The sequence below is a fragment of the Anser cygnoides genome, chromosome 4 (genome assembly GCF_040182565.1).
Source record: "Anser cygnoides isolate HZ-2024a breed goose chromosome 4, Taihu_goose_T2T_genome, whole genome shotgun sequence".
Taxonomy (NCBI): Eukaryota; Metazoa; Chordata; class Aves; order Anseriformes; family Anatidae; genus Anser; species Anser cygnoides.
The window spans coordinates 9,931,072-9,953,762 of NC_089876.1; the positions used below are offsets into that span (position 1 = coordinate 9,931,072).

The 22,691-nt window shown below is 37.6% G+C and overlaps 1 protein-coding gene across 4 annotated transcripts in view; it reads left to right on the forward strand.

Moving 5' to 3' along the window:
- The window catches only part of MSANTD1 (Myb/SANT DNA binding domain containing 1), a 52,600-nt gene extending 29,909 nt beyond the window's left edge, over positions 1–22,691 (forward strand). For 3 of the 4 annotated variants that reach the window (XM_066996519.1, XM_066996520.1, XM_013178951.3), the window contains 2 exons: positions 6,512–6,796; positions 16,823–22,691. In XM_066996519.1, the coding sequence (XP_066852620.1) occupies positions 6,512–6,796; positions 16,823–17,063 (526 nt within the window). In that variant the 3' untranslated portion in view covers positions 17,064–22,691. The remainder of the gene's footprint in view (positions 1–6,511; positions 6,797–16,822) is intronic. The other variant, XM_013178945.3, reaches the window with a different exon arrangement.

Genomic DNA, 22,691 nt, shown 5'->3' on the forward strand with positions numbered 1-22,691 from the left:
TACTGACTTTGGTCAGAAGTGAGGCAGCGGGATGATGATCTGGGAGCAGCTCCTGTATTCCTTTTCATTGCCGTGGTCCAAGAGCATTTGGAAGAAACTATTCAGGGAAAAATATACCATATCCTGAAGTAATTCCTACTGCAGTTTCAGTCTGTTAAAGGGCGATTTAATCCACCGTGGAAATTACTTAACTTGTCTGAGTGGAAAATTTTGCACAGGTGGAAGGAAAAAATTTGTTGCAGGTGCATTTGGGTAAGATTCTGCATTTAGGAACTGAACTGGAACCTCAAATATTTGCTGTGGATAGAGCAGCCACCAGGTTTTTAAAGTTCATTTTTAAAGACGCCTGGGTAACGAGCTGCTTGAACATCCCTATTTATCTCTGGTGGAAGAATGAAAAGCTGAGTCAAACCTGCTGCAATCCAAAGTTATCTTTCTGATGTGCTGGGTATCAAAAGTTTTGCTGAGATTAGTATGCCATCTCTTGCAGTTCAGTTTTTTAGGTTTGTAGGATACTTGGGGCATTCAGTACACATAACCCTGTAATTAGTTCTTCTGAAAGAAAGCACTTTCCTGTCTCTGCTAATATAGTGATATTAATTCACTGCATATGTTGTAATATTACTACTGACATAATATGCACTGGCTTTTAAAAATAAAACAGGGTTTGCAAAGCTAACACAGTGGTCCTCAGTTTTGACCGATTCCCTCTGATGTTTAAAAATAAGAACAGTGTGAATGCAAATTTATTATTTTCAAAAACAACACCCTCCCCAAAACCTAGGAAACAGGATGCAGCTGTTTCTGTTTGATTTGAATCACAGTCAATTAATGTTAATGATTGGTAAATTTGAATCAGTCTCATGATTTGAATAAAAGATTAGTCTAATTTTTTATTTTCATGTGTACATGATAGCAATTAAACACTGTTGCTTGTGTAATTCATTGCTATACTCTATGACATTAAGCAAGTGGAATATTTGACCTCTGCTACACCAGACGATGAAATATAAGTGCATCCAAATTACTGCAGAAAGTTAAATTTGAATATTTTACCAGCTTTCTCTTTAATTTTAATAATTCAAAGCAGATGCATAACTTAAGTACTGTACTTTCATACATCTTTCTTTCCCTCCCCGTTGATTGGTTCATGAACAGTTGTTATTTATTATTTATTTTGAAAGCTTTTCTCAGAAACCCCAGGAGATGAATCTTATATCCATTCCTTAAGGCAAGTAGTAATATCAAATACTGTAATAATAATAAAAAAGCAGTATTGTGTTGAGCAAAGCGAAAAGAAGAAAAAAGGCAAGTTATAGATTACATTTTCTTTTTTTTACTGATGAAATAATGATTTTTAAAAACTCTCTAGAATATAATACAATAATTTTATTTTAGAAGGTTGGTAATAGGCACAGAGAATAAAGTCTGAAGAAAGGTCAATGGCAGCACAAATTACTCAGCTGGTGTCTCAGACCGTTCATTTTAGCAGTAGGACTTCAAAAAACATTAATTTATTCACTTCTCTGTGATAAGATGTGCAACCACCTTTTAGACTAACTGAGCAACACTGTTTTTCATACTTCAGATATTTGTCCACTGGAAACTTTGATGCCTGAGTTTTTGGAGAGGGCTCTCAGTTGCTTCTGCTCTCAGTTGGATTTTAATAGAGCCTTGTGAAACAGTGACAGGTCTAGATAAACTCAGCAGGAATTTATTTTGCAAGCTCTGTTGACTTTCTCACTTACCCCTGTTTCCTACCTAATTTTTCTGCCTGGCTCGCTCACTCAGGCAGCGATTTGCCCAGTATATATTTTCAAAGAGTTGAATGTTTGGCTTGTCTTCCTTTCTCATTTCCGAAATCTTGCGTCCCAACCTTACTCTTGCCCTGATTCATTCTAGCTTCTTCATTTTTCATTAAAAAAGCAAAACCAAAAAAAACACAAAACAAACCAACACCAAAACAAAGAGAAAAGCAAATTTACGTTTTGGATGCAACTGAGACCTGCTGTGATGATTTATGGTAATTACTGACTGAGAGCAGTAAACTCATCTTTGCCTTAGACTTCAGTTCTACCAGGGTTTTACTTACATTAATGCAGGCAGAAACTCTCAACTGTTTCTCTAGGTTTTCTTGTTTATTTAAAAATAATCAGTGAATCCTGAAACTTAATCTTAATATTGCCAAGTTATCTATTTGTTTTTTACCAGAAAGCTAAAACATCACTACTGTAGCAGTGAATGTTCTCACTCTTTTCCTCCACCTGCAGCATTCCTAGTTCTTTTCCAAAGTAGACACTCCCTTTCTCATTATCTTCTCATCTCTCCATCTATTTAATCATTTTTTTTTTCTTTAAGAATGAGCCAGACTCCATACAGGTAGATGGCTGCTGCTGGTGCTGCTTTTAAGCTAACAAAATTCCCCTGCCAATCTCCTGGTGGTGATCACTTATTTATTTATTTTAGCCCAGAGCTATGGTAAGTTGTCAGAAGTGGAAGAATTTGTATCCATACAATTCATTCAGAGCCATAGAAATATCTAGTTTTATACATCTCCAACCCTAAAGCTGTACGGGCAGATGATAAACTACAGCTCTTCCTTCAAAATCATGAGAGCGTTAGCAAAAATGGGGTCTAGGTGCACAGCTGACCTCAAACATAAAAAAGGTATTGTCCTATTTGGGAAAATACTTGTTCCTGAAAACTTTTGCTAAAGTAAAGACAACAGCATTTAGCTCAGGATGATATAATAATGATAATGGAAGACTATTTTTAGTGCCATTCTAGTGATAAATTAATACTTGAAATGTAACGTATTCCGAATGGTCATCAGGGCACTCTAATTAATAGTAAGATAATCCTACATGGAGCTGTCTTTATTTGGGGTTTAGACTAAATATTCTCTTAATAAAAGTTGCTTACTGGTACATTTCTACTACTTCATTAGCAGTTAAAGTATAAACATGGAAGATGTGGACCTGCTGCTGAAAGGGGTGGGTTATTTACTGACCACAGGTGCCTGTGTTAAGGCTGAGGATGCTCAGTACCCTCTGGCTGGGTCCTCACTGCCCAGGTCTCCCAGGCTCTTGTGCCTGGAGTAGGGTTCAAGGAGCAGTGGAAATACAACTAGTGGAAAACTATTGAGTCAGGGATCATCTCTGAAAATTTATGAAGATTGAGGGAGATCCATGGTGAATGAAGAGAGGCTGCTGTTGAACCCATCTTCAGCAAGGGCAAGAGGAATTAAAAGTTGATCAGCTTCTTTTCAACTCCTGGGAAGATCACAGAGCAAGTCATCTTGGAAGCAATGTACAGTCACACGAAGGAGAATGCGGTGACTGGAAACAGCCAGGATGGATTTACTCAGAGTGAATTGTATCTGACTGACTCACTTGCCTTCTGTGATTAAATGGCTAGGTCTGTGCATGATAGTAGAGCAATGGATGTTGTTTAGCTTGACAGGAGTAAGCTTTTTGACATAGTTTTCAAGGTCATCCTTGTAACCAAGCTGGGATTGTAGAATCATAGAATATCCTGAGTTGGAAGGGACCCACAAGGATCATCAAGTCCATCTCCCGTCTCCACACAGAACCATCCTAAAATCAGACCCTATGTCTGACAGCGTTGTCCAAATGCTTCTTGAGCTCCAGCAGCTCGGTGCCGTGACCACGTCCCTGTGGAGCCTGTCCCAGTGCCCGACCACCCTCTGGGTGCAGAACCTTTCCCTCACACCCAGCCTGACCCTCCCCTGTCCCAGCTCCATGCCGTGCCCTCGGGTCCTGTCGCTGTCCCCAGAGAGCAGAGCTCAGCGCCTGCCCCTCTGCTCCCCTCGTGAGGGAGCTGCAGGCCGCCATGAGGCCTCCCCTCGGCCTGCTCTGCTCTGGGCTGAACAAACCAAGGGACCTCAGCTGCTCCTCATACGTCTTTCCCTCTAGACCCTTCACCACCTTTGTAGCCCTTCTTTGGATGCTCTCTGATAGTTTATATCCTTTTTATACTGGTGGTCTTAAACTGCACACAGTGCTTGAGGTGAGGATGCATCAGTGCAGAGTGGGACAATCCCTTCCCTCAACTGGCTAGCAGTGCTATGTCTGATGCACCCCAGAGTACAGCTGGCCCTTTTGGCTTCCATAGTGTACTCCAAAGGGGTGGACTACTAGCTGGATGACAATCTGACTGGATCACTGGGCTCAAAGTGTGATGGTTAATGGCTTGTATTCTACCAAGAGGCTCATTCTAGGTAGAGGATCACAAAGGTCTATGCTGGGAAATGTCCTGTTTAACAGCCTGAAGGAACAGATATTGGAATGCATGCTCATGGTTTTGCAAATGATCAAACTGCAGGGTACAGCCCTCACAAGAAAGGGCAAGGCTGCCCTTCAGAGGTTTCTAGGTAAGCTGGAGAAATGGGCTGACACGGACCTCATGAAACTCAACACAGACTGGCCGGGCAGCAGCTCTGCAGATGAGGACATGGGGGACCTGACTGACACTAGGCTAAACACAAGACATCTGTCTGCCCCAAGAGCAAAGTAGGCAGAATACCATGCCTTTCTTGTCTTTTTTTGGCACAATGTTTTGCAGTTCTGAAGGCTCAAACCATGTCTGGTGAAGTCTTAATGCAGCTGTTGGACTTTGCTCTGACATGGTGGAGAAATGCTTGCACATGGTTTTCTGTCTTGCCCATAGGGCAAGACCATGGGGAATGCATTGCAATGAACAGCTGGGGATGGTAATGTTTTAAAATAAATTGTTTGAATATATTTAGTGTTTCACAACATGGATGAACAAATGTGAAATGTAGACCTGGCTAGTAGCTCATAGTGGTATAATTGATTTGCTCTTCATGTGAATAGCCTAAACAATTAAACTAAAAATAATCAATATCAAGTGATGGTTGCTGTCTGCCCTGAATTTAGCTATTTTATGTCTGGGCTTGATGGATATAGATGTATTTGTAGGTTGTACTAGATATTCTCTGACTATGAAATTGCAGCAGCAGGTTGTGAAACATGTATGAAATTAAAATTTTGAATGCATATAGGGCATAAAAATACAGACAGCTGTGGAGGTTTTGCTATGCAGGACTCTGATGTGCCTTCCCAAATAGCTGGCAAAGCTCATCAGACCTTGCAAGGACAAGAAAAAAAGAAGAATCCTTAAATAGCTTCAAAATCTACGCAAATATTTCTGCCTTTTTTTCTCACTAGTGGATTTCCCCTTACCCTGGGCTGGGAGGTGTTTAAAAGGAAGAAGTTTAAGTTCCCACCTTTAAGTTTGGCACCATTTTTATCATGTTTACATGTTATTTAATTCTATCTTTTGTGCGGACCGGTGTGGGCAGGATGGATTCAAAGGAGGAAAAACCTGGAAGGCTTCAAGAAAAAGGGATGGGCCAGGTGTCCAGGAATAGTTTTCATCTTTTTTTTTTTTTTCCTGTAAATTGAAACCTTTTCCTAGTGAAGAGAATCAGATTTGTTTGTTTGGTTGGCTGGTTTTTGTTGTTCATTTAAATGAAATCTGGTTTATGAAAGTGGAGCAGTTGTCATTGATCTTGACGTTCCTGTTTTCTTTCTTTGCTGCACTTTCATTTAGAGTAACAAGACCCTAACCAGGAAAGGCAAATGAGAATAAAGTTTGGGATGTTAGCTGGGTAAAGGAGTGTTTCTGAGTTGCATCTATTCACCTTAGTTTTGTATTTTTCAGTAAAAGCAAATAGAATAACAATGGACGCCAAATGGGTTAGTGGTGAACTTCGTGTTAGGACTGAATGACAGATCTCATAATAAGGTGCAAGTGAAGGACAAGGTCATGGCTGATAGTCCTTCCTTGTAATGTTTTTGTGCATGCTGTTTATAATGCAATATTAACTGCCTGCTTTTTATTTTTTTTCCGTGTGTGTGTGTACATAAATGGAACTATATTTCTTCCTATACTGATCTTTACCCTGTAACAGATGAGCAGACATTTACATCTTATGGTTGTTACTAGAATCTTCACAAGGCCAATCCAGAGTTTATAGACAACGTCAGGAAAAGAATATGAATGATATTTATAGACATTTGTATTCCTAATGGAAAATATTCGTTCTTCAACACATGGAAGGCCAGTGCTGACCGTAGTTTGATTGTGCTGTGTTCCCTGCCCTGGCTGTCCTAGTACACTGCCAGGGGCTGCTGTCAGATCGGTTACTCTGGCACTCTGCAAGGAGAAGAAAAAGTATTCCATGATCAATGCAGTGCTGTTTTCATTAGAAGCTGTCATGTCCTTTATTTGTGTAGCATGTAAACCCCAAAGGAAATTCGTCTTTTAATCACAGGTTAAAACTAGGAAAAGAAACTTAACAGCTTCCTTGGAGATTAAAAGAAAAAAAATGTCTGATTTTGTTCTCATTAAAAACATTCAGTTCGACTCCCAAACACGACCAGAACAAATGTTTTGAGATAGAAGATCTGTATGAAAGTTACTTTTAAAGGAAAACAAGCTCTAATGTTTTATGCCTTTTTTACAGGAAATTAAAATGCATGACTGACAGTGAAACCGTTGCACCTGACTGGCCTTACTACAAAACCATTGATAGGATTTTATCCAAAGTGACAGACCACAGTGATGTGAAAATGCATGAAAATCAGCAACCAGGTCCTTCTACATCACAGACGGAGGCCTCACAGTCTCCATCAGCTAAGTCAACGCCTCTGTATTTGCCATATAACCAGTTTACGTACGAAGGAAGGGAAGAGTGCTTTGAAGATGAACATTCAGAGAGCTCATCAAGCTTACTTTCTTACAAGCTGAGGTAGTATCTAATTTTTTCCCCTTTCTTGTATTTCAGAGAATGAACCCGGATCAGATATCTAAACGGGAAATCCTGGAACATTTTCCTCTAATGGCTGTTGTATCTTTCTTGTAAATCACAAGTGAGATATATTTCCCAGTGTCAGCATTTCTGCTGAATTAGGGCATTTTCTTTCTTCCTTTGTGAGAGATTGGAAGGCGGTAGGAGGACTGCCATGTCATGTAATATTGCCAAAATTCAGCATGCATGTCACTGCTCACATGAGGTAGAGTGTTTGTAATAGGAGTACAGGCATGTTCAAGACAGTACTGAGAATGCAATAAGAGATATAACATACTGCTTAGATGACTCTTGGCTTGCTCTAGTTTTATTTTGGTATGAGTAAGTGAAATTTCCCTGGCTTCAGCTATTGTTAAAGTGGAGAAAAGTAGCAAACTAAATATTGCTGTGGACACCAAAATGCAACCATTTTAAATACAATTGAGAATGTCACTTTTTCAAAGTAAATGCTAGTTTGAGAGTGCAAACGTGTTGCCTTTTTTGATAAGATTGGAGTAGTTTGGAAGACAGCATTTTAACAAAAGTCAGGGTCGTACACTGGATACAAACTTTAGATTTTACTAGTCTCATTTTTCATCCAGAGTAGTGTGAAATAAGAGTTGATTGCAGTTTTATGGCAGCAAAAAAGTTGATCCTGGAGATCTTTTTCATAAATCTGTGAGCCTTTAACTATAACAGTAAAATTATCTGTCAGTCATGCAACTGAGAAGGTGTTAAGCTGGAAGAAGAACCAACCCAGCAAGTCTGGATTATTGTTTCCAGGCCTACTCTTAGATGAGTAAAACTAGGATAAATGCATTCAGTCATTTAAGCAGTGGTCTTTGAATGGTTGATTATTTTTAAAACTATTTTTTTGGCAATTGAAAATATATTATGGTGTGTAATTTCTGAGCTGTTGAAGTTTTTTTGTTCACAAGCAACAGTTTATTTTTTTCGTCATAGATCATTGTAAGGGGTTGATATCCCTGATAAATGATCTCTCATGATTTAGGATCTGCAAATGCCAAGATCATGTTTCTTATGCAAGATCTTTCTGCTCCCCCAATTCATAATTTGATTTCCAGCAATATTTTTTTTTAATAGTTAAGAGGTTGCTTTTTCACAACTATGGGGCATATTTTATTCACTAGGCTGTTATCGTGGTTTAGCCCCAGCAGGCAGCTGAGCACCACCAGCCGCTGGCTCCATGTCCCCAGGTGGGATGGGGGAGAAAATCAGAAAAGTCCAAGCGTGAGAGCTCATGGCTTGAGGTGAAGGCAGCTTACCAGGGACAGCAGAACCAAGCAAACCAAGGAATTGGTTGGCTGCTGCCCACCAGCAGGCCTAACAGTGAACAGCTCCTTGGGAAGACAAACACCAGTGCCCTGAGCATCCCCCCTTCCCCTCCTCTCCCCTGGCTCCATTGCCGAGCATGTCACCCTGCAGTGCAGGACACCCTTGGGCCAGCCTGGGCCAGCTGCCCTGGTGTGTCCCCCCCAGCCCCTGGGCTGCCCCCAGCCCCTTGCTGGTGGGGCAGCTCAGGGGTAGGGAAGGCCTTGGCTCGGGGTGAGCCCTGCTCTGCACCAACTGGACCTTCGCCCTGCTGTCGCTGCTGTTTGCATCAGAAACCCCAAACATGGCATCATACAAGCCTCTGTGAAGAAAGTTAACTCTATCCCAGCTAAAATGATGGCAATTATTTGATAACATAAGGTTGTATTTTTTTTTAGTTGCAAGATGTTAAGTTTCTTCAGGTTAGGGACAATTCCTAGACAACATCGGTTTTGTACTGTGGGTGGCTGTGAGGGGAAGGCAGAGGTCACCACACCAGGTCTCATTACAGAGTGTAGACAAGCCATCTCAGAAGTCAAGCTAATCAACCACAACTCTGCATTCATTGTGCTTACAGTTTGCAGAGTCCCACTCTCATGTAGATGCTTTCATTTACAGTTGGGCTTTCATCTTAGCAGACTTAAACTACTCTGCCTTCTCTCTGCAGTGATAAAAGTGATAAGATCTGGAAAATTTAGGCTATAATGCGTTTTAGCCAGCTTCGGGTTCAGTGTTTCTTTTGTTTGTTTTTTAGTTCTTTTTTTGTTTTTTTTAGTAAGAAAAATATTTGAACTTAGCCAAGTTAGGAACTATAGGTCATTGAAATCTAGCTTTTAATGGTGCAGACAGGTTTTCAGCTGGCTGCAAGTCTACATGGCAGGTCATGATGATCTGTCCTTGCTGTAGCTCAGGCTGCAGTGCTGCTGATGCTTGGTAAGGATGGCTGCACAACTGGCTTCATGAGCTGCAGGGAAGGACAGGTTGACCATCACTGTGGTAGGACCTCCATAATACGTTGCTCCCTAACTTGCTAATGTAGTTGTGCTCTCACAGTCTTATTCTCTACTATAAAATTTGTTTGTGCAATGGAATACTGTGCATATCACTTAAAAACAAGATATGTACATATTCACAAGTTAAAATTCAGCTCTTCCGTGTTTAAGGAAAAAAATGTTGAGCTGTGTTTAAAGAAAAAAAAAGTTGAGCCGTACATACCACTTGAGAGATTAGTATAACATTTCAGGTGAACATCGTGACCAGATTAAAAATGTGCAGGTACTTGTGATATTAATGGGACATGTACCTGGGAGGAAGAAAAGTGGTATTAAAATATTCACAGGGGGTTTTACAAAGCTTGTACAGCTTTGACCTGTTTAGTTAAGTCTGATGAATTAGAAAAGAATATGGACTCCTTTTTTTTTGGCCAGAAGGAAATACAGCACTTGCTAATGGTATCAGATGGGTTAAAATCACTTAAAGCTGCCATTGTAAGACAGGGAAGATAATTCTTTTAGGGTTACTAATGGAAAATTATGAAATGAGAAGCAATTTTCAGCTTAAGCAATTAGTATGTCATCCCGTATGTGAAAAACACTTTGAAATAACCAACAAGAGCAAAAAGAATTTGCATACAAAATTTGGGTCCCTCTTGGCTTTTTTTTTTTTGTAAATGTCCTTGACTCTAAACAGTACATGGTTGATCTAACATATTCAAAAAATTTACTAAAGACAACATTGGGATTTGAAATCAAAAGAATGTTTCAGGTCCCCAGTCTCCCTCTCAACTTTATTATTTTATGGCTATATAAAACACTCAGTTTGAAAAACATACACATATATCTATATGTAAAATATCGGTGTGTTTTTCATCTATATATTTTATGACTATTTAGTCCTTATTTGTCTATGAAGCAGACTATACACAGATCAGTTAAGTGTGCAAAGTAAGCTTATGCTGTGGGATTTTTTTTCTCCAGTAATAAAAATCGTGATGTTATGGCAACAATAGATCAGTGAAAAAACCTCAAAGGGTATGTTTTATTTTTTAAGCCAACTTTTAGGCTTCTGAAAATTTTACTGTTATTCCCTTGAACTCTTGAACACAGCTTTTAAGCATGAGCTTTCTGTTTTTCCATGGTATCCTTGATCATAGCAGGAGGATTCTTGGCTGTATAAGTTACAACTTAAAAAAAAAATATTGGATTTAATATTTAGCCTTTATGACAGAGAAAAATGTCAAAATTTACACTTCTATCAATACATACACACTCTCAAGCTAAAAATAGCTGAAGCTAGGTTCCTTTACATTTTATTGGAGTCTGGGAGCTTCTTAGAAAAACTTGTTTTTCCTAGTTAGTGACAATACAATTAATGTGGGATCAAATTAATTCTTATTTCTGTGGCAATTCACAGATGAGGAAAAACATTTGGAATTCCTATTTCCTTTAATGGGATGCCTGCTATTTGTTCAGTATTGCATGAACACCGCTGTTGGGCTTTAAGAAAGCTTATATTGTATTGCAGTGTCCATAAAACATCTGACAATTGTAGAGTTATTGTTGGATAATGTAATGTGATGTGATGGAGTCTTGTACTGCAGCTTAAACTTTTAAATTCAGAATTCATAACAATGCTATAAATGACTTTTTATCTAATTGAAAACAGTGGTTTTTTCACCCTGTGGAATAATTTATAGTCTTGTTTCTTCATTGTTAAAATAATGACAAAACATAATTATGCAGATTGTGAATGTGGTTCAGACCTCATCAGTTCTGCCATTTCTATCAAACTGAAAATGGGGGTGAAAAGAAGTTACTTCCGTAGATTAATAGACTATAATAAAACCACAAAGCCATCTAGTCTGACTTCCTGTTGAACACCGTCGACGTATCTGAATTCAGTTATTCTGATGTGGAACCCAGAATGTTACGGAGGGCATTCTGTGGCATGGTTCCCTGCAGCAGAGGACTACTGCACTCTGAAGCCCCTGTCTCTGCTCTCTTCCACTTCTCTGTTCCTAGGATTTGTTTGACTCTTGGAAATTTTTCACGAGATATCCAGTCCAGATCTGATATATTTAGAAGATGGAGAATTCACTCTTCTCTGTAATCTTCTCTGTAATAAACTGGTCCAGAGATTTATCTCTTGCTTAAAACAGTGTCTTTTTTTCTAATTTGAATATAGTGAGATAAACTTTCAGATGTTACTTCTATTTATCTTTCTTTCCACTATATTTGAGATCTTTTTAGTATTTTTTGCTTTCTATCTAGATGTAGTCATGTACCACGATACCATCTTTGCTATTCTTTCATTTTTAAAAGGTAAATTGAATAAATTGGTACACGTTGCTTACACACACCAAAAGAGTAAGAATAGGTAACAGGAATTAACCAGGATATGTATTGTTTAATAGAAGTGCATTAAAACTTGGTAAGGATGCTAATTCAGGAAATAACAGTTTTGTCAAGTCCTTTAATCTTTCTAAAATCATGCCATAGTTATTTAAAAACTGAATGGGCAGCTTCTACAAAGAAGTTTGAGCTTTAGGCTATGCACATTACATAGTGCATCTTAACTCATTATGCAGACTTGTTATCATACTACGATGCTTTGCCCAGCCTCCAAGCCATTTTTTGTGGTTGTTATCTACACTTCAAGGTCGAGTCTTGTAAATTCCTGAATGCATTTGGCTGTGTTTGAATGAGCCTAGTCTACCAGAAGATCCAGATTGCTCTGATTCTCAGTCCTCAAACTCTGAAGATCTTTCTGTCATCTCATATTTAGTTCCAGATAATTGTTAGTTCTGTTAGTTTCATAAAGATAGGGGGCAGGGTGGTCTACTCAGATTTGTTCATAGCTACAAACAAACTCAACATCAACAAAACAAACAAACAAAAATCCACAACCAAGTCACAAACAGTAGTTAGTTCTAGAGATGCATAAATTTCAGAAACTGATGGTAGTTCATTTGCCATGAAGTAGTCAGAAAAGAAGAGTTGTTATTGTGGTTGTGTAGAGGTAACACATGTAGTAGACTGATTATTCTTTGTGTTTAACTGCTGTTTCATTATTTTTTCACACATATTGCTGAAATGAGCCTCATTGGGTGAGTGTAGGCAATCAATCAAGGAACTTTGTAATTGGACAGTGAATTAAAATGATTTTAGATATGTATACAGTACATGCATTTGAGACTGGAAATGTCTTGCCTAGTTATACCTGGTTGTTTTGCTTTGTTCCTCATGGTCCCCTACACACACTGTCATTTCTTGTTCAGCCTCATAGACGAGAGGGAAAACATTACTTCCCTTCATTTCTTTGAATCCTGCCTTTTTGTTTTAGGCCATAGTGTGGAAATAGCTTTGCAAGGTTCAGCTTGGAACACAGTCCTAATGCCAGAGCTTTTCTCTGGAGGCTCCTTGTCATAAACACTGGAGGTCCAAAAGTACCACCAAGTTGTATTTGAGGTCCTGGATTTCCCAGACCACTCTTCCCTTCAGATCAAAATCTGCCTTGAGAAGTCTCTCAAGGCTTGGCAATGAGTGGAGATGCTTCTTTGGTAGAAGGATGCTGTCAGGATCTGTTGCATTCCCATCGTCATGGAGGTGTTGGTTGCACAGGAATGCAACGTGGAGAATCAGCAACCAACTGATGTTTGCTACATGAAATATTGATTGTTTCTTATGCTGGTGCTTTGAGACTACCAAACTAGATGTACTAGATGAAACTACTCGAGGATATTGATGTTGATGGGATACTCACTGTTGAACCCTGTGTGTCATATTCCTATCCCTGCTTCCCTCTTGACTTCCTGTTAGAAAAAGTTGGAGAGGTCTCTCTGGCCCTACCTAGGAGACCTAGAACTTCTCAAGAAAGATGTCTTGGTATCTGAAGAAACTTTTCAAGATTCAGATATTCAGGAATCACTGTACATTTTATGTTGTTTCATGTCACTGAGGGTCCTTTGCTCGTAAATTAGATTCTTTGGATCCTTCTTTCCTTTTATATTTTATTTATTTACTTATTTATTTATTGGAGACCCTATTCTCAAGAGCTCTCCTTCAAGAGCTATTCTGCAAGAGAGAGAATTATAAATCTTGTCCTTATTAGGGACTTGTGAGTCATCATAAAACATCCTGCATTACTGTACAGTCTCTAGGACAACCCTTCAAAGATTTTATTTTCTTCTCTTAAAAATAAAGTGTATTTTAAATCTTTCAATTCAAAACATTCCATCTTTTTTTTTTGTTTGTTTGTTTCTGTCATTCTATCGTTGTCTTTCTGTCTTTCTCTTTCTTTGCCTTTCTCTGTCTTTCTGTCTTTCTTGTGCTGATTGAAATAAAAAGACAAAATGGCAGTCACAACCACCAAGAATGACGATGCAATACTCAGTGCAGCCCATTACCCTCTACATGCCCCAGATTTTCTCTCTCATTCCTTATTAAGGACCATTCTCACGAAAGCTTGCTTTGACAAGACACAAGCCCTCTTGTGGCTCTGGAAGCCAGCTCTTACCCGTTTCAGATGGATAAGTTTTAACACAACTACTTTGTAATACTGTGTAAGGAAGAGAATAGAGAGACCCATCAGGTTTCAGTAATAAACTTCTCTTCACAGAGGACTTAAAATTCAAAAGGTGACTTTTCTGGCAAGTGGATTGGTTTGTTGCTCCAGCTGCCAAAAAGTATGCATTGCTTGTGAATGTGAAAGCAGTGATGGGAACCTTGGAATAACAGATTTAATGTTGTTCTTACACTGCCATAGACCTTTTCTACCAGTTCAGCCTCCTCGAGAAGCACAATTCAAATCATTTTGGCCTTTAGATTAATGGGAGCAAACAATTTGTTGTTAGCCAAGACCCATTCTTGCTGGATTGTCTGACTGTGATAACCTCATTGATCATCTTGGCCCACAGTTTGAGCAGAGCAGCATGCATTTATTTGATACCCAAAATCAAATATGAGGTGAGTTCACTTTGTATACCTTTTGAAATTGTTTAACAAACATAAAGATGATGGTTTCTCCTTTTCCTCAGGACCATGGTAGCAGTGTAATAGTGACAAAACCCTTTGAGTTGTACAAGTAACTTTGAATACTTGGATAATCTGAAAGCCAATGGTCTTTGGTCACCATGTCAATGTACATTTGTAAAGAAAGATTGTTGCTCTTTCTTACCTGTGCACAAGGGGACATCACATTAAAATCACAAAACAGTATCGAAACAGTTTCCCTCAAAACCAACTCTATTTTTTTTTTCTCTAAGATTTTAATAGCATTTAATTTGATCCACTTGTTTCTTTCCTTAGACTCCACTATTTGGGGGTCGTTACACACTTAAATGTCAAGGAGAGTATCGTTTTGTTATATTTGCATCAAGTCTTTCAGGTGTTTAGGGTTGTTTATTTTTTTCTTGCTGAGAGATCTGAATGTCACTGTCACTGTTGTACAAAGCCTGTCAAGCAGGATAAGAACTTACATCGAAATTATGACACAAATCTGCCACAGCTGAGTGACCTCCTTCCTCACTCCACTTCTTCACATTAGTAAAAGCACATTCCTCAAGAGTTAGGCTGATGTCCTTGGTCAAGGTTACCTTGAAATCTGCAAGGTATTGATATGGCATGCTAGTCACAACTGTGCTATCTAATTATTGGATTTCACCTAGAAAGAATGCTGTGTTTGGCAGAACACAGCTGAGATTGCTGTTTGTGTAAAGGGACTTTGAGACCCATCATCAGATAACTTTGACGTTGGGGGCTCCAGTTTGAGTTACAAAAAGTGTGAATGAATGCATGGACTGTCACTCTAAGTTAGAAAAGAAGCTACCCATTAGTAATTGAAAGTTTTTCAGATGTGTAGTTCACTCGCATGTTTGCCTTGTATTTGCCTTTCTTCCCCTTTCACAGTCTAGTACGCTTCTTTCTTACCTTACATGTTAAGAGAAATGGATTTTGTGTGTGTGTTCTGACGTGCATGCCGTGTAGGCTGGTTTTGTATTCCTTTGTTGCACTGTCACCCCAAGTTAGGATGGCCATGTGAACTATCCATCTTGAGAGTCTTTATTGCTAGGTTTCTCTCTATTTTCCAAAACAGAAACTCAGTATGATGCAGTATAGAGAAAATTCTCCTAATGTGAACCAAATTGCATGTGGCAGTTCTACAGATTTCAGATAAGGACATAAAAGGTAGACAAGCATGTATTAAATTTTATCACCTGAGATAGCTTAGAGACATTTTGCTAGAGGAATATCAACATGACAGCCTTAGGGTCTGGGAATCTGGTTTTCTCCAAAGGCTACCAATATACTTTTTGAATTTCAGAAGAACATTTATTTGCTTGTTTTTTTTCTTTTTTTTTTTTTTTTAAACTCCAAATATCAATTAATTGCTATGTTGAATACAAAGTCTTGCCTGTATATTATGATGAAGGGAAAACTATAGGCAGGGAGTTGTAATGTGCTTGAAATATCTGTTAAAATGCTAGGGGTTTGAAGGGAGGTATGGTTCTATCCTAACTGATAGAACTTGTAGTTAACCTAAGAATGAGAAGAAGGTACCCATAATGTCTTGTATTTGTGACAAATACATTTGAATAAAAAAAATCTTGAACTGCAATTGGCAATTTTCTCTAAAGGTAAATATGAAATGTCATCAATCTGTGACCTGTAAGAAATGAAGGAGTCTTGAAAGCTGTATCCTGCTCAACTTTCACGTTGTTTATAATGTTTTATGATGTAGTATATAAATAAGCAGTCACTGCAACTGCTGTCTCTCCCTGCAAGGACAAATTCTGAGACTAGCATGCAGTAACAGTATCAGTCCTGCTGATATGATGCTTTGAAAAACTAGAATTGTAACTTACCACTACACAAAACAGTACAGTGCAGTGCCTTCCCTAGGTGGAATGTTTATTGCAGCTTTAGAATTGAAGTTTAAAGTATAATAAATATAATGACCAGATGGGCAAAACCCCTCTCCCAGCACAACTTGTAGACTCGATACGTAAGAAACATCAAGACAAAAACAAAGTACTATTACTGGTATTCTGTGGGGAAAATTCTTGTTAAAAATAATGGGATTTTAAAACATGTTTTTACAGTCAATAGCACTGTGCAATATACTGTAGTAAATACTTCTGTTTTGGCATGCACCGGAGAGCAAACATATTTGAGAAATTTTTCCTTCCTTCCTTCCTTCCTTCCTTCCTTCCTTCCTTCCTTCCTTCCTTCCTTCCTTCCTTCCTTCCTTCCTTCCTTCCTTCCTTCCTTCCTTCCTTCCTTCCTTCCTTCCTTCCTTCCTTCCTTCCTTCCTTCCTTCCTTCCTTCCTTCCTTCCTTCCTTCCTTCCTTCCTTCCTTCCTTCCTTCCTTCCTTCCTTCCTTCCTTCCTTCCTTCCTTCCTTCCTTCCTTCCTTCCTTCCTTCCTTCCTTCCTTCCTTCCTTCCTTCCTTCCTTCCTTCCTTCCTTCCTTCCTTCCTTCCTTCCTTCCTTCCTTCCTTCCTTCCTTCCTTCCCTCCTCCTTTCCTCCTTTCTTCCTCCCTCCCTCCCTCCCTGAACTTAGGTATAACTTTACCAAGAATGTAGTACAGAATTTTATGTCCTAACATAGTTTTTTTCCATAAATACTAATTTAATTGTTAACAAATACTCCTATTTCAGAACTGAAGAAAGACCAGTTAAGAAAAGAAAAATGCAAAGCTGCAGCTTTCAAAAGAAGAAGCTAAAATTAATGGAGGCCATGCTGGAAGAACAGAAGAAATTAAGCAGAGCTATGGAAGAAACCTGTAGAGAAGTGCGCAGGATTCTGGATCAACAAAACATCATTCAAGTTCAAAGCTTACAGCTACAGGAGAGAATGATGAATCTACTGGAGAAAATGATTTCCAAATCCAACGTGTAGTTTCCCCTTGTGAATGCCTCTGAGATTATTATTGATATTATAGACATCCCCTTGCTACACACCTTATGTGTGTCTGTTGCCCTTTTCCCTGGTTTTCCATGGAAAATAAAACCTTAGTGTAATCTTAGATAAGCAAAGAGAAAAGAATGCAGTGTGAGGGCTATCTGGCATGAAAAAAAAATAGTGCAATATATGCCTAAGTTGAATTATTTTTATACAGAAAGGATAAGGGATGAAGCTCTGGGAACTTTGGTACTATTATGCCTAGGTCAGGTGTTGTTTTAAAACAGATGTGTTGTATATTTCTTCACATCAAGGACTGTACCCTGACCTGTTGTAGGGGAACAGAGTAATGTGTTCCTAGAAATGCTAATTGCATCTTCACTTTGCTGATGATTAAACCTTGTTTTGAAACATGGACAGTGATTGTTCAAGTGACCTATGGTTCTTGTGAAGAGCTACTTGGGACGACGAGATGCATCCTTTTAAACTCCATGCCTGGTATGAATAGTACTCTAAAGTATGAGGGTAAAAATAGTCTATTCAAATACAGTTTTCATAAGCAAACGAACAAATCCTTACTATATACTGAATACTAAAATGTATAGAAGATACTTGAAGTTGCTTTTGATATTAAATGTTTAATTTTTTTCATTATTAACTGGAATCTGTTGACTTAATGAATAACCAGCAATGAAAACTCTCATTTATTCTCTATCACAAAAAAAAATATTGTACTGTGTGTATATACATATATATATATATATATCAAATGAAATAAAGGAAAAGAAGAAACATTTATTATTGCTGGGTTAGACAGTATGCTTTGGGAGAGTGAAAAATACTGGGAGAGATAATCACAGTCAAAGGTTTTAATTATTAATTGCAGCACAAAGATATCCTGTGCTGGTGCCCAAAATATATAGATGGAAGTCATGAAGATCATTCAACACCTCTACACCAGTATTTGCTGGTGGTGCAAATCTGGTAACACAAGTAGATGTTTAAGGTGTGGCTGTAAGGCAGATCAACATTGATACACCACAAGAGGGAGCTGAAGGCATAAAGGATTGTACTGAAGTCTTTAAGATGAAGTACTAGAAAGTGTTCCTTTAGTGAAAGGTAATATTGAAATAACATTTAACATACTTTCAAAAATTCTTCAGCTGAATTCCTATATATGTTTCTTTTTGCTTTTTCCTTTAAAAGCATATTTCTTCTGCTTTCACTGTATTTGCAAGGCTGAATACCTAAGGTTAGATTCAGATATAGAAGTATAAAATTAATGTCAGTGCTAGGAACTAAGGCCATCTTCCATTTTCGCTATCAAATAATGTCTTCTTTTGAAACATTATTTTTGAAGTCGTTTGCATTTTTCTATATATTTTAACTTATTGTTAGCTAACCTAATGTTATCTAAACTATTTTAAAACTCAGACCCAAATTTTTAATCTGTAATTCTGTTTGGTGAACAGGATAAAGGCTGTACTCACCAAAAAAATTAATAATATATGGAAATATGTCTTAAAGGCTGCTGTAGGTATGAAGATAAGTATGATGCAGCTCTAAAACATGATTATTGTATGTAAACGTAGTCTATTTCTACTGAGTTTAATTCATACAAGGCTAATGCAAACATAGTAGAAGACAGAACCTGCAGAAAATGGTGGCTGCTCAAAGATAAATGAAATAATTCTCCTTCACACTCTACTACAGTGACTGGGTGACTAGAAAAAAGGGCAAGTGCATGGCCTGATCCTGCTAAGACGGTGAAATTATACAGCTTACATTTAGTAAAAGTGAAACTCCGAATATTTTTTTTGTACCTAAAATTGAATTAGCTGGCTCTGAAAGAGAATCATGAAACCTTACTATGCATCTGCCTGCACAACTTCTAAAAGAAGGGCTGTTCCTAGTGTCATACGGATGATCAGACTAGCGAGAGTACATGAATGTGAGATGGAGGGAAAATATGTTTTGTGCTTTTGCATATTCCAGATGTAGACACGTTGTAGACTCAGGTAGTCTGAATTCTGTGGTGTTTTCTGACACTTTATCTGGTTTACAATATGATGTAAAGAAACTCTCCCTTGACTCCATGGGAAATAATAATATTTACTGATATTATTTACACTAACCATATAACCATTAAATCCAATTAATCAGCAATGCCAGTGGCAGCATATTTGAACTTTGTACTGTGCCCCTCTCCCTGCATGCTATAAGAATTACAATTCCAGAGCTGTAGGAACACAGGAATGCAGGAAATCTGATTCTTTGCTTGCTACCATGAGCAGCCATGTCATACAATCCCTTCTGTAGATGTGTGGAGCTGTATCTTAGAATGAGTCTTGCCTCCAGAATTATGAAAGAACTGCCTTACAGATGGGTAAACTGCAATTTAGAAGACTGTTTCTAAGATTATTCCAGGTCAATTTATACCTATTCTTGTATGTACACAGATTTTGCTGCTTCTTCAGTGATTAATCCTGTGAGACAGCGGTCAAATTACATGCAGACTTTCTTCAGAAGAATAATGCTCTTTTCTTTTGTGTGGTAGGGATTATTTTGATGACTGTTTTGCTATTTTTTTCTCTTTGATGTCATCCTTTTTGGAAATGAATGACCTGAATGATATACAGGATTCTAGATGAGACTCTGAAGAGTCCTACCTTAACTGAACTAAAAGAAATGTTATTTTTTGGAGGCTGTGAGGTTTTATTTTTGTACAAAGCACCATTTTTAATCATTTTTATTTTTTTTTAATCTTTTAACAAAAGACTCTATTTCCATCTTTTGCAGACTATCTGTATTCTAGCCTTGTTTCTGTCCAGAGAGTGAATACAGCACTGCTGCACATAAATCTGACTAGTTTCATGTACAGTAAATTTTTTCTAATGCTTTTTCTGATAGCAAGTTAAGAATTCCCCACTTACATAGTTTATTTTTGCTGCTGTTTGTTTTATTTTAGTAATGACTGAACATTTACATGAAAAATTGGGCCATGTAATTTCTCTGGTTTTGTTTTTGAAGGTAGGCACAGACTTCTCATCTATATGGGATATATGGGACAGTTAGCTGCAGGTAAAAATATTTGAATATTTGAGAAGTTCAGACCAATTATAACTTGAAAGACCTGCCTGGAATTAAAAAGCTTGTTAGAATTCCCACTTTTGCAAAAACGAGACACTGCTTCTGGATCTGTATGTCGGGAGTAGGGAGATGAGAGTGTAAAAAGTTTTCAAGGAGAGCATATAAGGGGTTACTCAAGTCTAGCATTGTAACTATGACATTAAAGGAACTCCCTCATGGTTTCTAGAAGTGTGATCAACAAATAAGCTGTAGCACATGGAAAACGAATTTGTTATTTTTAGGGCAGTACTGGGGTCAGCGCAGTACGATATCACTTTCACTAAACGAAGCGCGTGCGTTACATATACACATTCAGATGGTGTAAATAGAAAAAATAAATAGGGGAGGAAATAGACTGCCTGGAGGCAGGTTACTTTGTATGTGATGTAAAAATAGAATGAAGAGGAACCTGAGGAGACGGATGAGAAAAAAGGCATTGGGAAGCATGCGAGGAATTGAGTAGAAGGGGGATGTGATGAAAGGTGGAATGTTTCATCATGGATGAAATATGTTGGGTAAAGGGGCAAAGTAAATGCCTCCAAATAAAACTACTAATTATGAGGAAGAGAGGGAACACTAGATTTAAACACTCGATTTAAAAACAGAGCTAACAGTGAAACTGTGTATTTTGAGTAGACATCTACAGATGAGTTAGACAACTCAAAAATAGCATACAGTAAGTATGGACATTTTTTTCTCATGATCTCTGGATGAATATTTGGAAGCAAATATATTGTTCACAAACCAGAGGGGTTAAATTATTTGTAAGAGGATTCCATTATAATTAAACAGTATTTTCACACTTTGGCAGAAACTTTTGCTGTTTAAAATATTTTGTAATTAACTGAAATATTTTTTAATCCTTGATTTCATATTGGAGGGGCAGTTTATTTCAGACCTTGCCAAGTTTAATAGTTTTCCACCAAAACATGCAATATATTTATGGACATGGAATGTCTTTATCATTTTCTCCATAAATGGCTATCTCTTCTGCAAAGTACAAAACCAGCAGAAAAACACATGCACAGAATTTTTAAAATTATTTTTCCAGACTGTCTGCCCAATTCAATATAGGCAAAAAGCTTATGTGTCTATGAAGACGTACCCTAAGTTGTCAGCCTGTCACTAGTCCTTACTAAGTCTCTAGTAGTAAGGTCAATGGCACTACTCATATGAATAAATTTAATGAACTGTGTGTGTATATGTTTCAAGGATCAGTTCCTATGCTGATAATGTAATGTGGAAGGCAAATTTGAAAAAGAAATTTAGGAACATTTGGTGGTGTTATGTCAGCAAGTAAATACTAACCATCTGGTCTCTAGATTGCTAATCTATTTCCCCTGATTTTATGGGTAGCATACTTCCTGTGTGTGCAAGCTTGAGACTACATCATTAAACTTTTGTATTGATCTTTTAAAGTGTTTTAACAGAAACATTTAAATTACTTTGCCACTTTGGGGTGAAATGCTGTTTTTATGCATAATTTTTCAGGTTAGAAATATTTCATTTTCCTATGTGTTATTTTAAAGTGTCTTACTGAAAGACATTTTAAACGAGGATAAATAATTTCAGGTATTTTCTTTGAAAAACAGACCAGTTATCTGCAGCAAACACCATCCAGTTATCTAGAGCTGCCTAATTACTACAAATGAGATTTCAGTTTGATCCTGGTTTGAAGGCTGTATCTTTGTCAAATGTTTGCTATGTAGAGAAAGGTGTTGCTTGCATTCCAAATCTGTTGTCCAGCTTTAAAACATTTTTTAAAGAAATAGAAAGCAGCACATGCCAAAATATCTTTTAAAGAAATTGCTTTCAGTCATCTGGAAATCAATCACTGTTTTAATTCTCTTTAACTTCTGTTGTCTCGAATTTTGCTTCTAACGTCAGGTTCTAAGAATTTGGCAACTAATTCTTAAAATGTTTAAAATGCTAAAAAATATGTATCTGAATTTGGATTTTTAAATGCATTTGTAAGATTTTCAGTGAAAGTCTGACTTTCTGATCATATCTTGTTATCTCGGGTAAGTTCTGAGTTGCTGTGTATTGTAAGAAAAAATGAGTTGGTGCATAAAATTAAAGGTATAAAATTTTCTACATACTTAAATGTTGAGAAGCACTTATCACAGCTTGAAGTAGGCTTGTTTCATGGAGGGAAGCTATAGGAATATAATTTTTTATGAACTAGAAAGTAAATATATTTAGAAAATTAATTAAAACTACTTCAAAAACTCTCCATGATCCTCATTTGTCCCATGTCCCATGCCTCCCCTCCCCATTTAATTAATTTATCTTTACTTCAATATAATTAAATCAAATACAGTTTCCTTTATCGACACATAAAACCTTGTTCACGTGAACCAGGTGTTAACCCTAATGGTATACTTTCTTTAAACTGATAGGAGTAGATTTTAAATACTTCTTCTTCAGTTAGCTTAACTTGGTACTTCACTAGACGAAGATGAAATACACCAGTGGTAAATCTATTACAAAAAATAA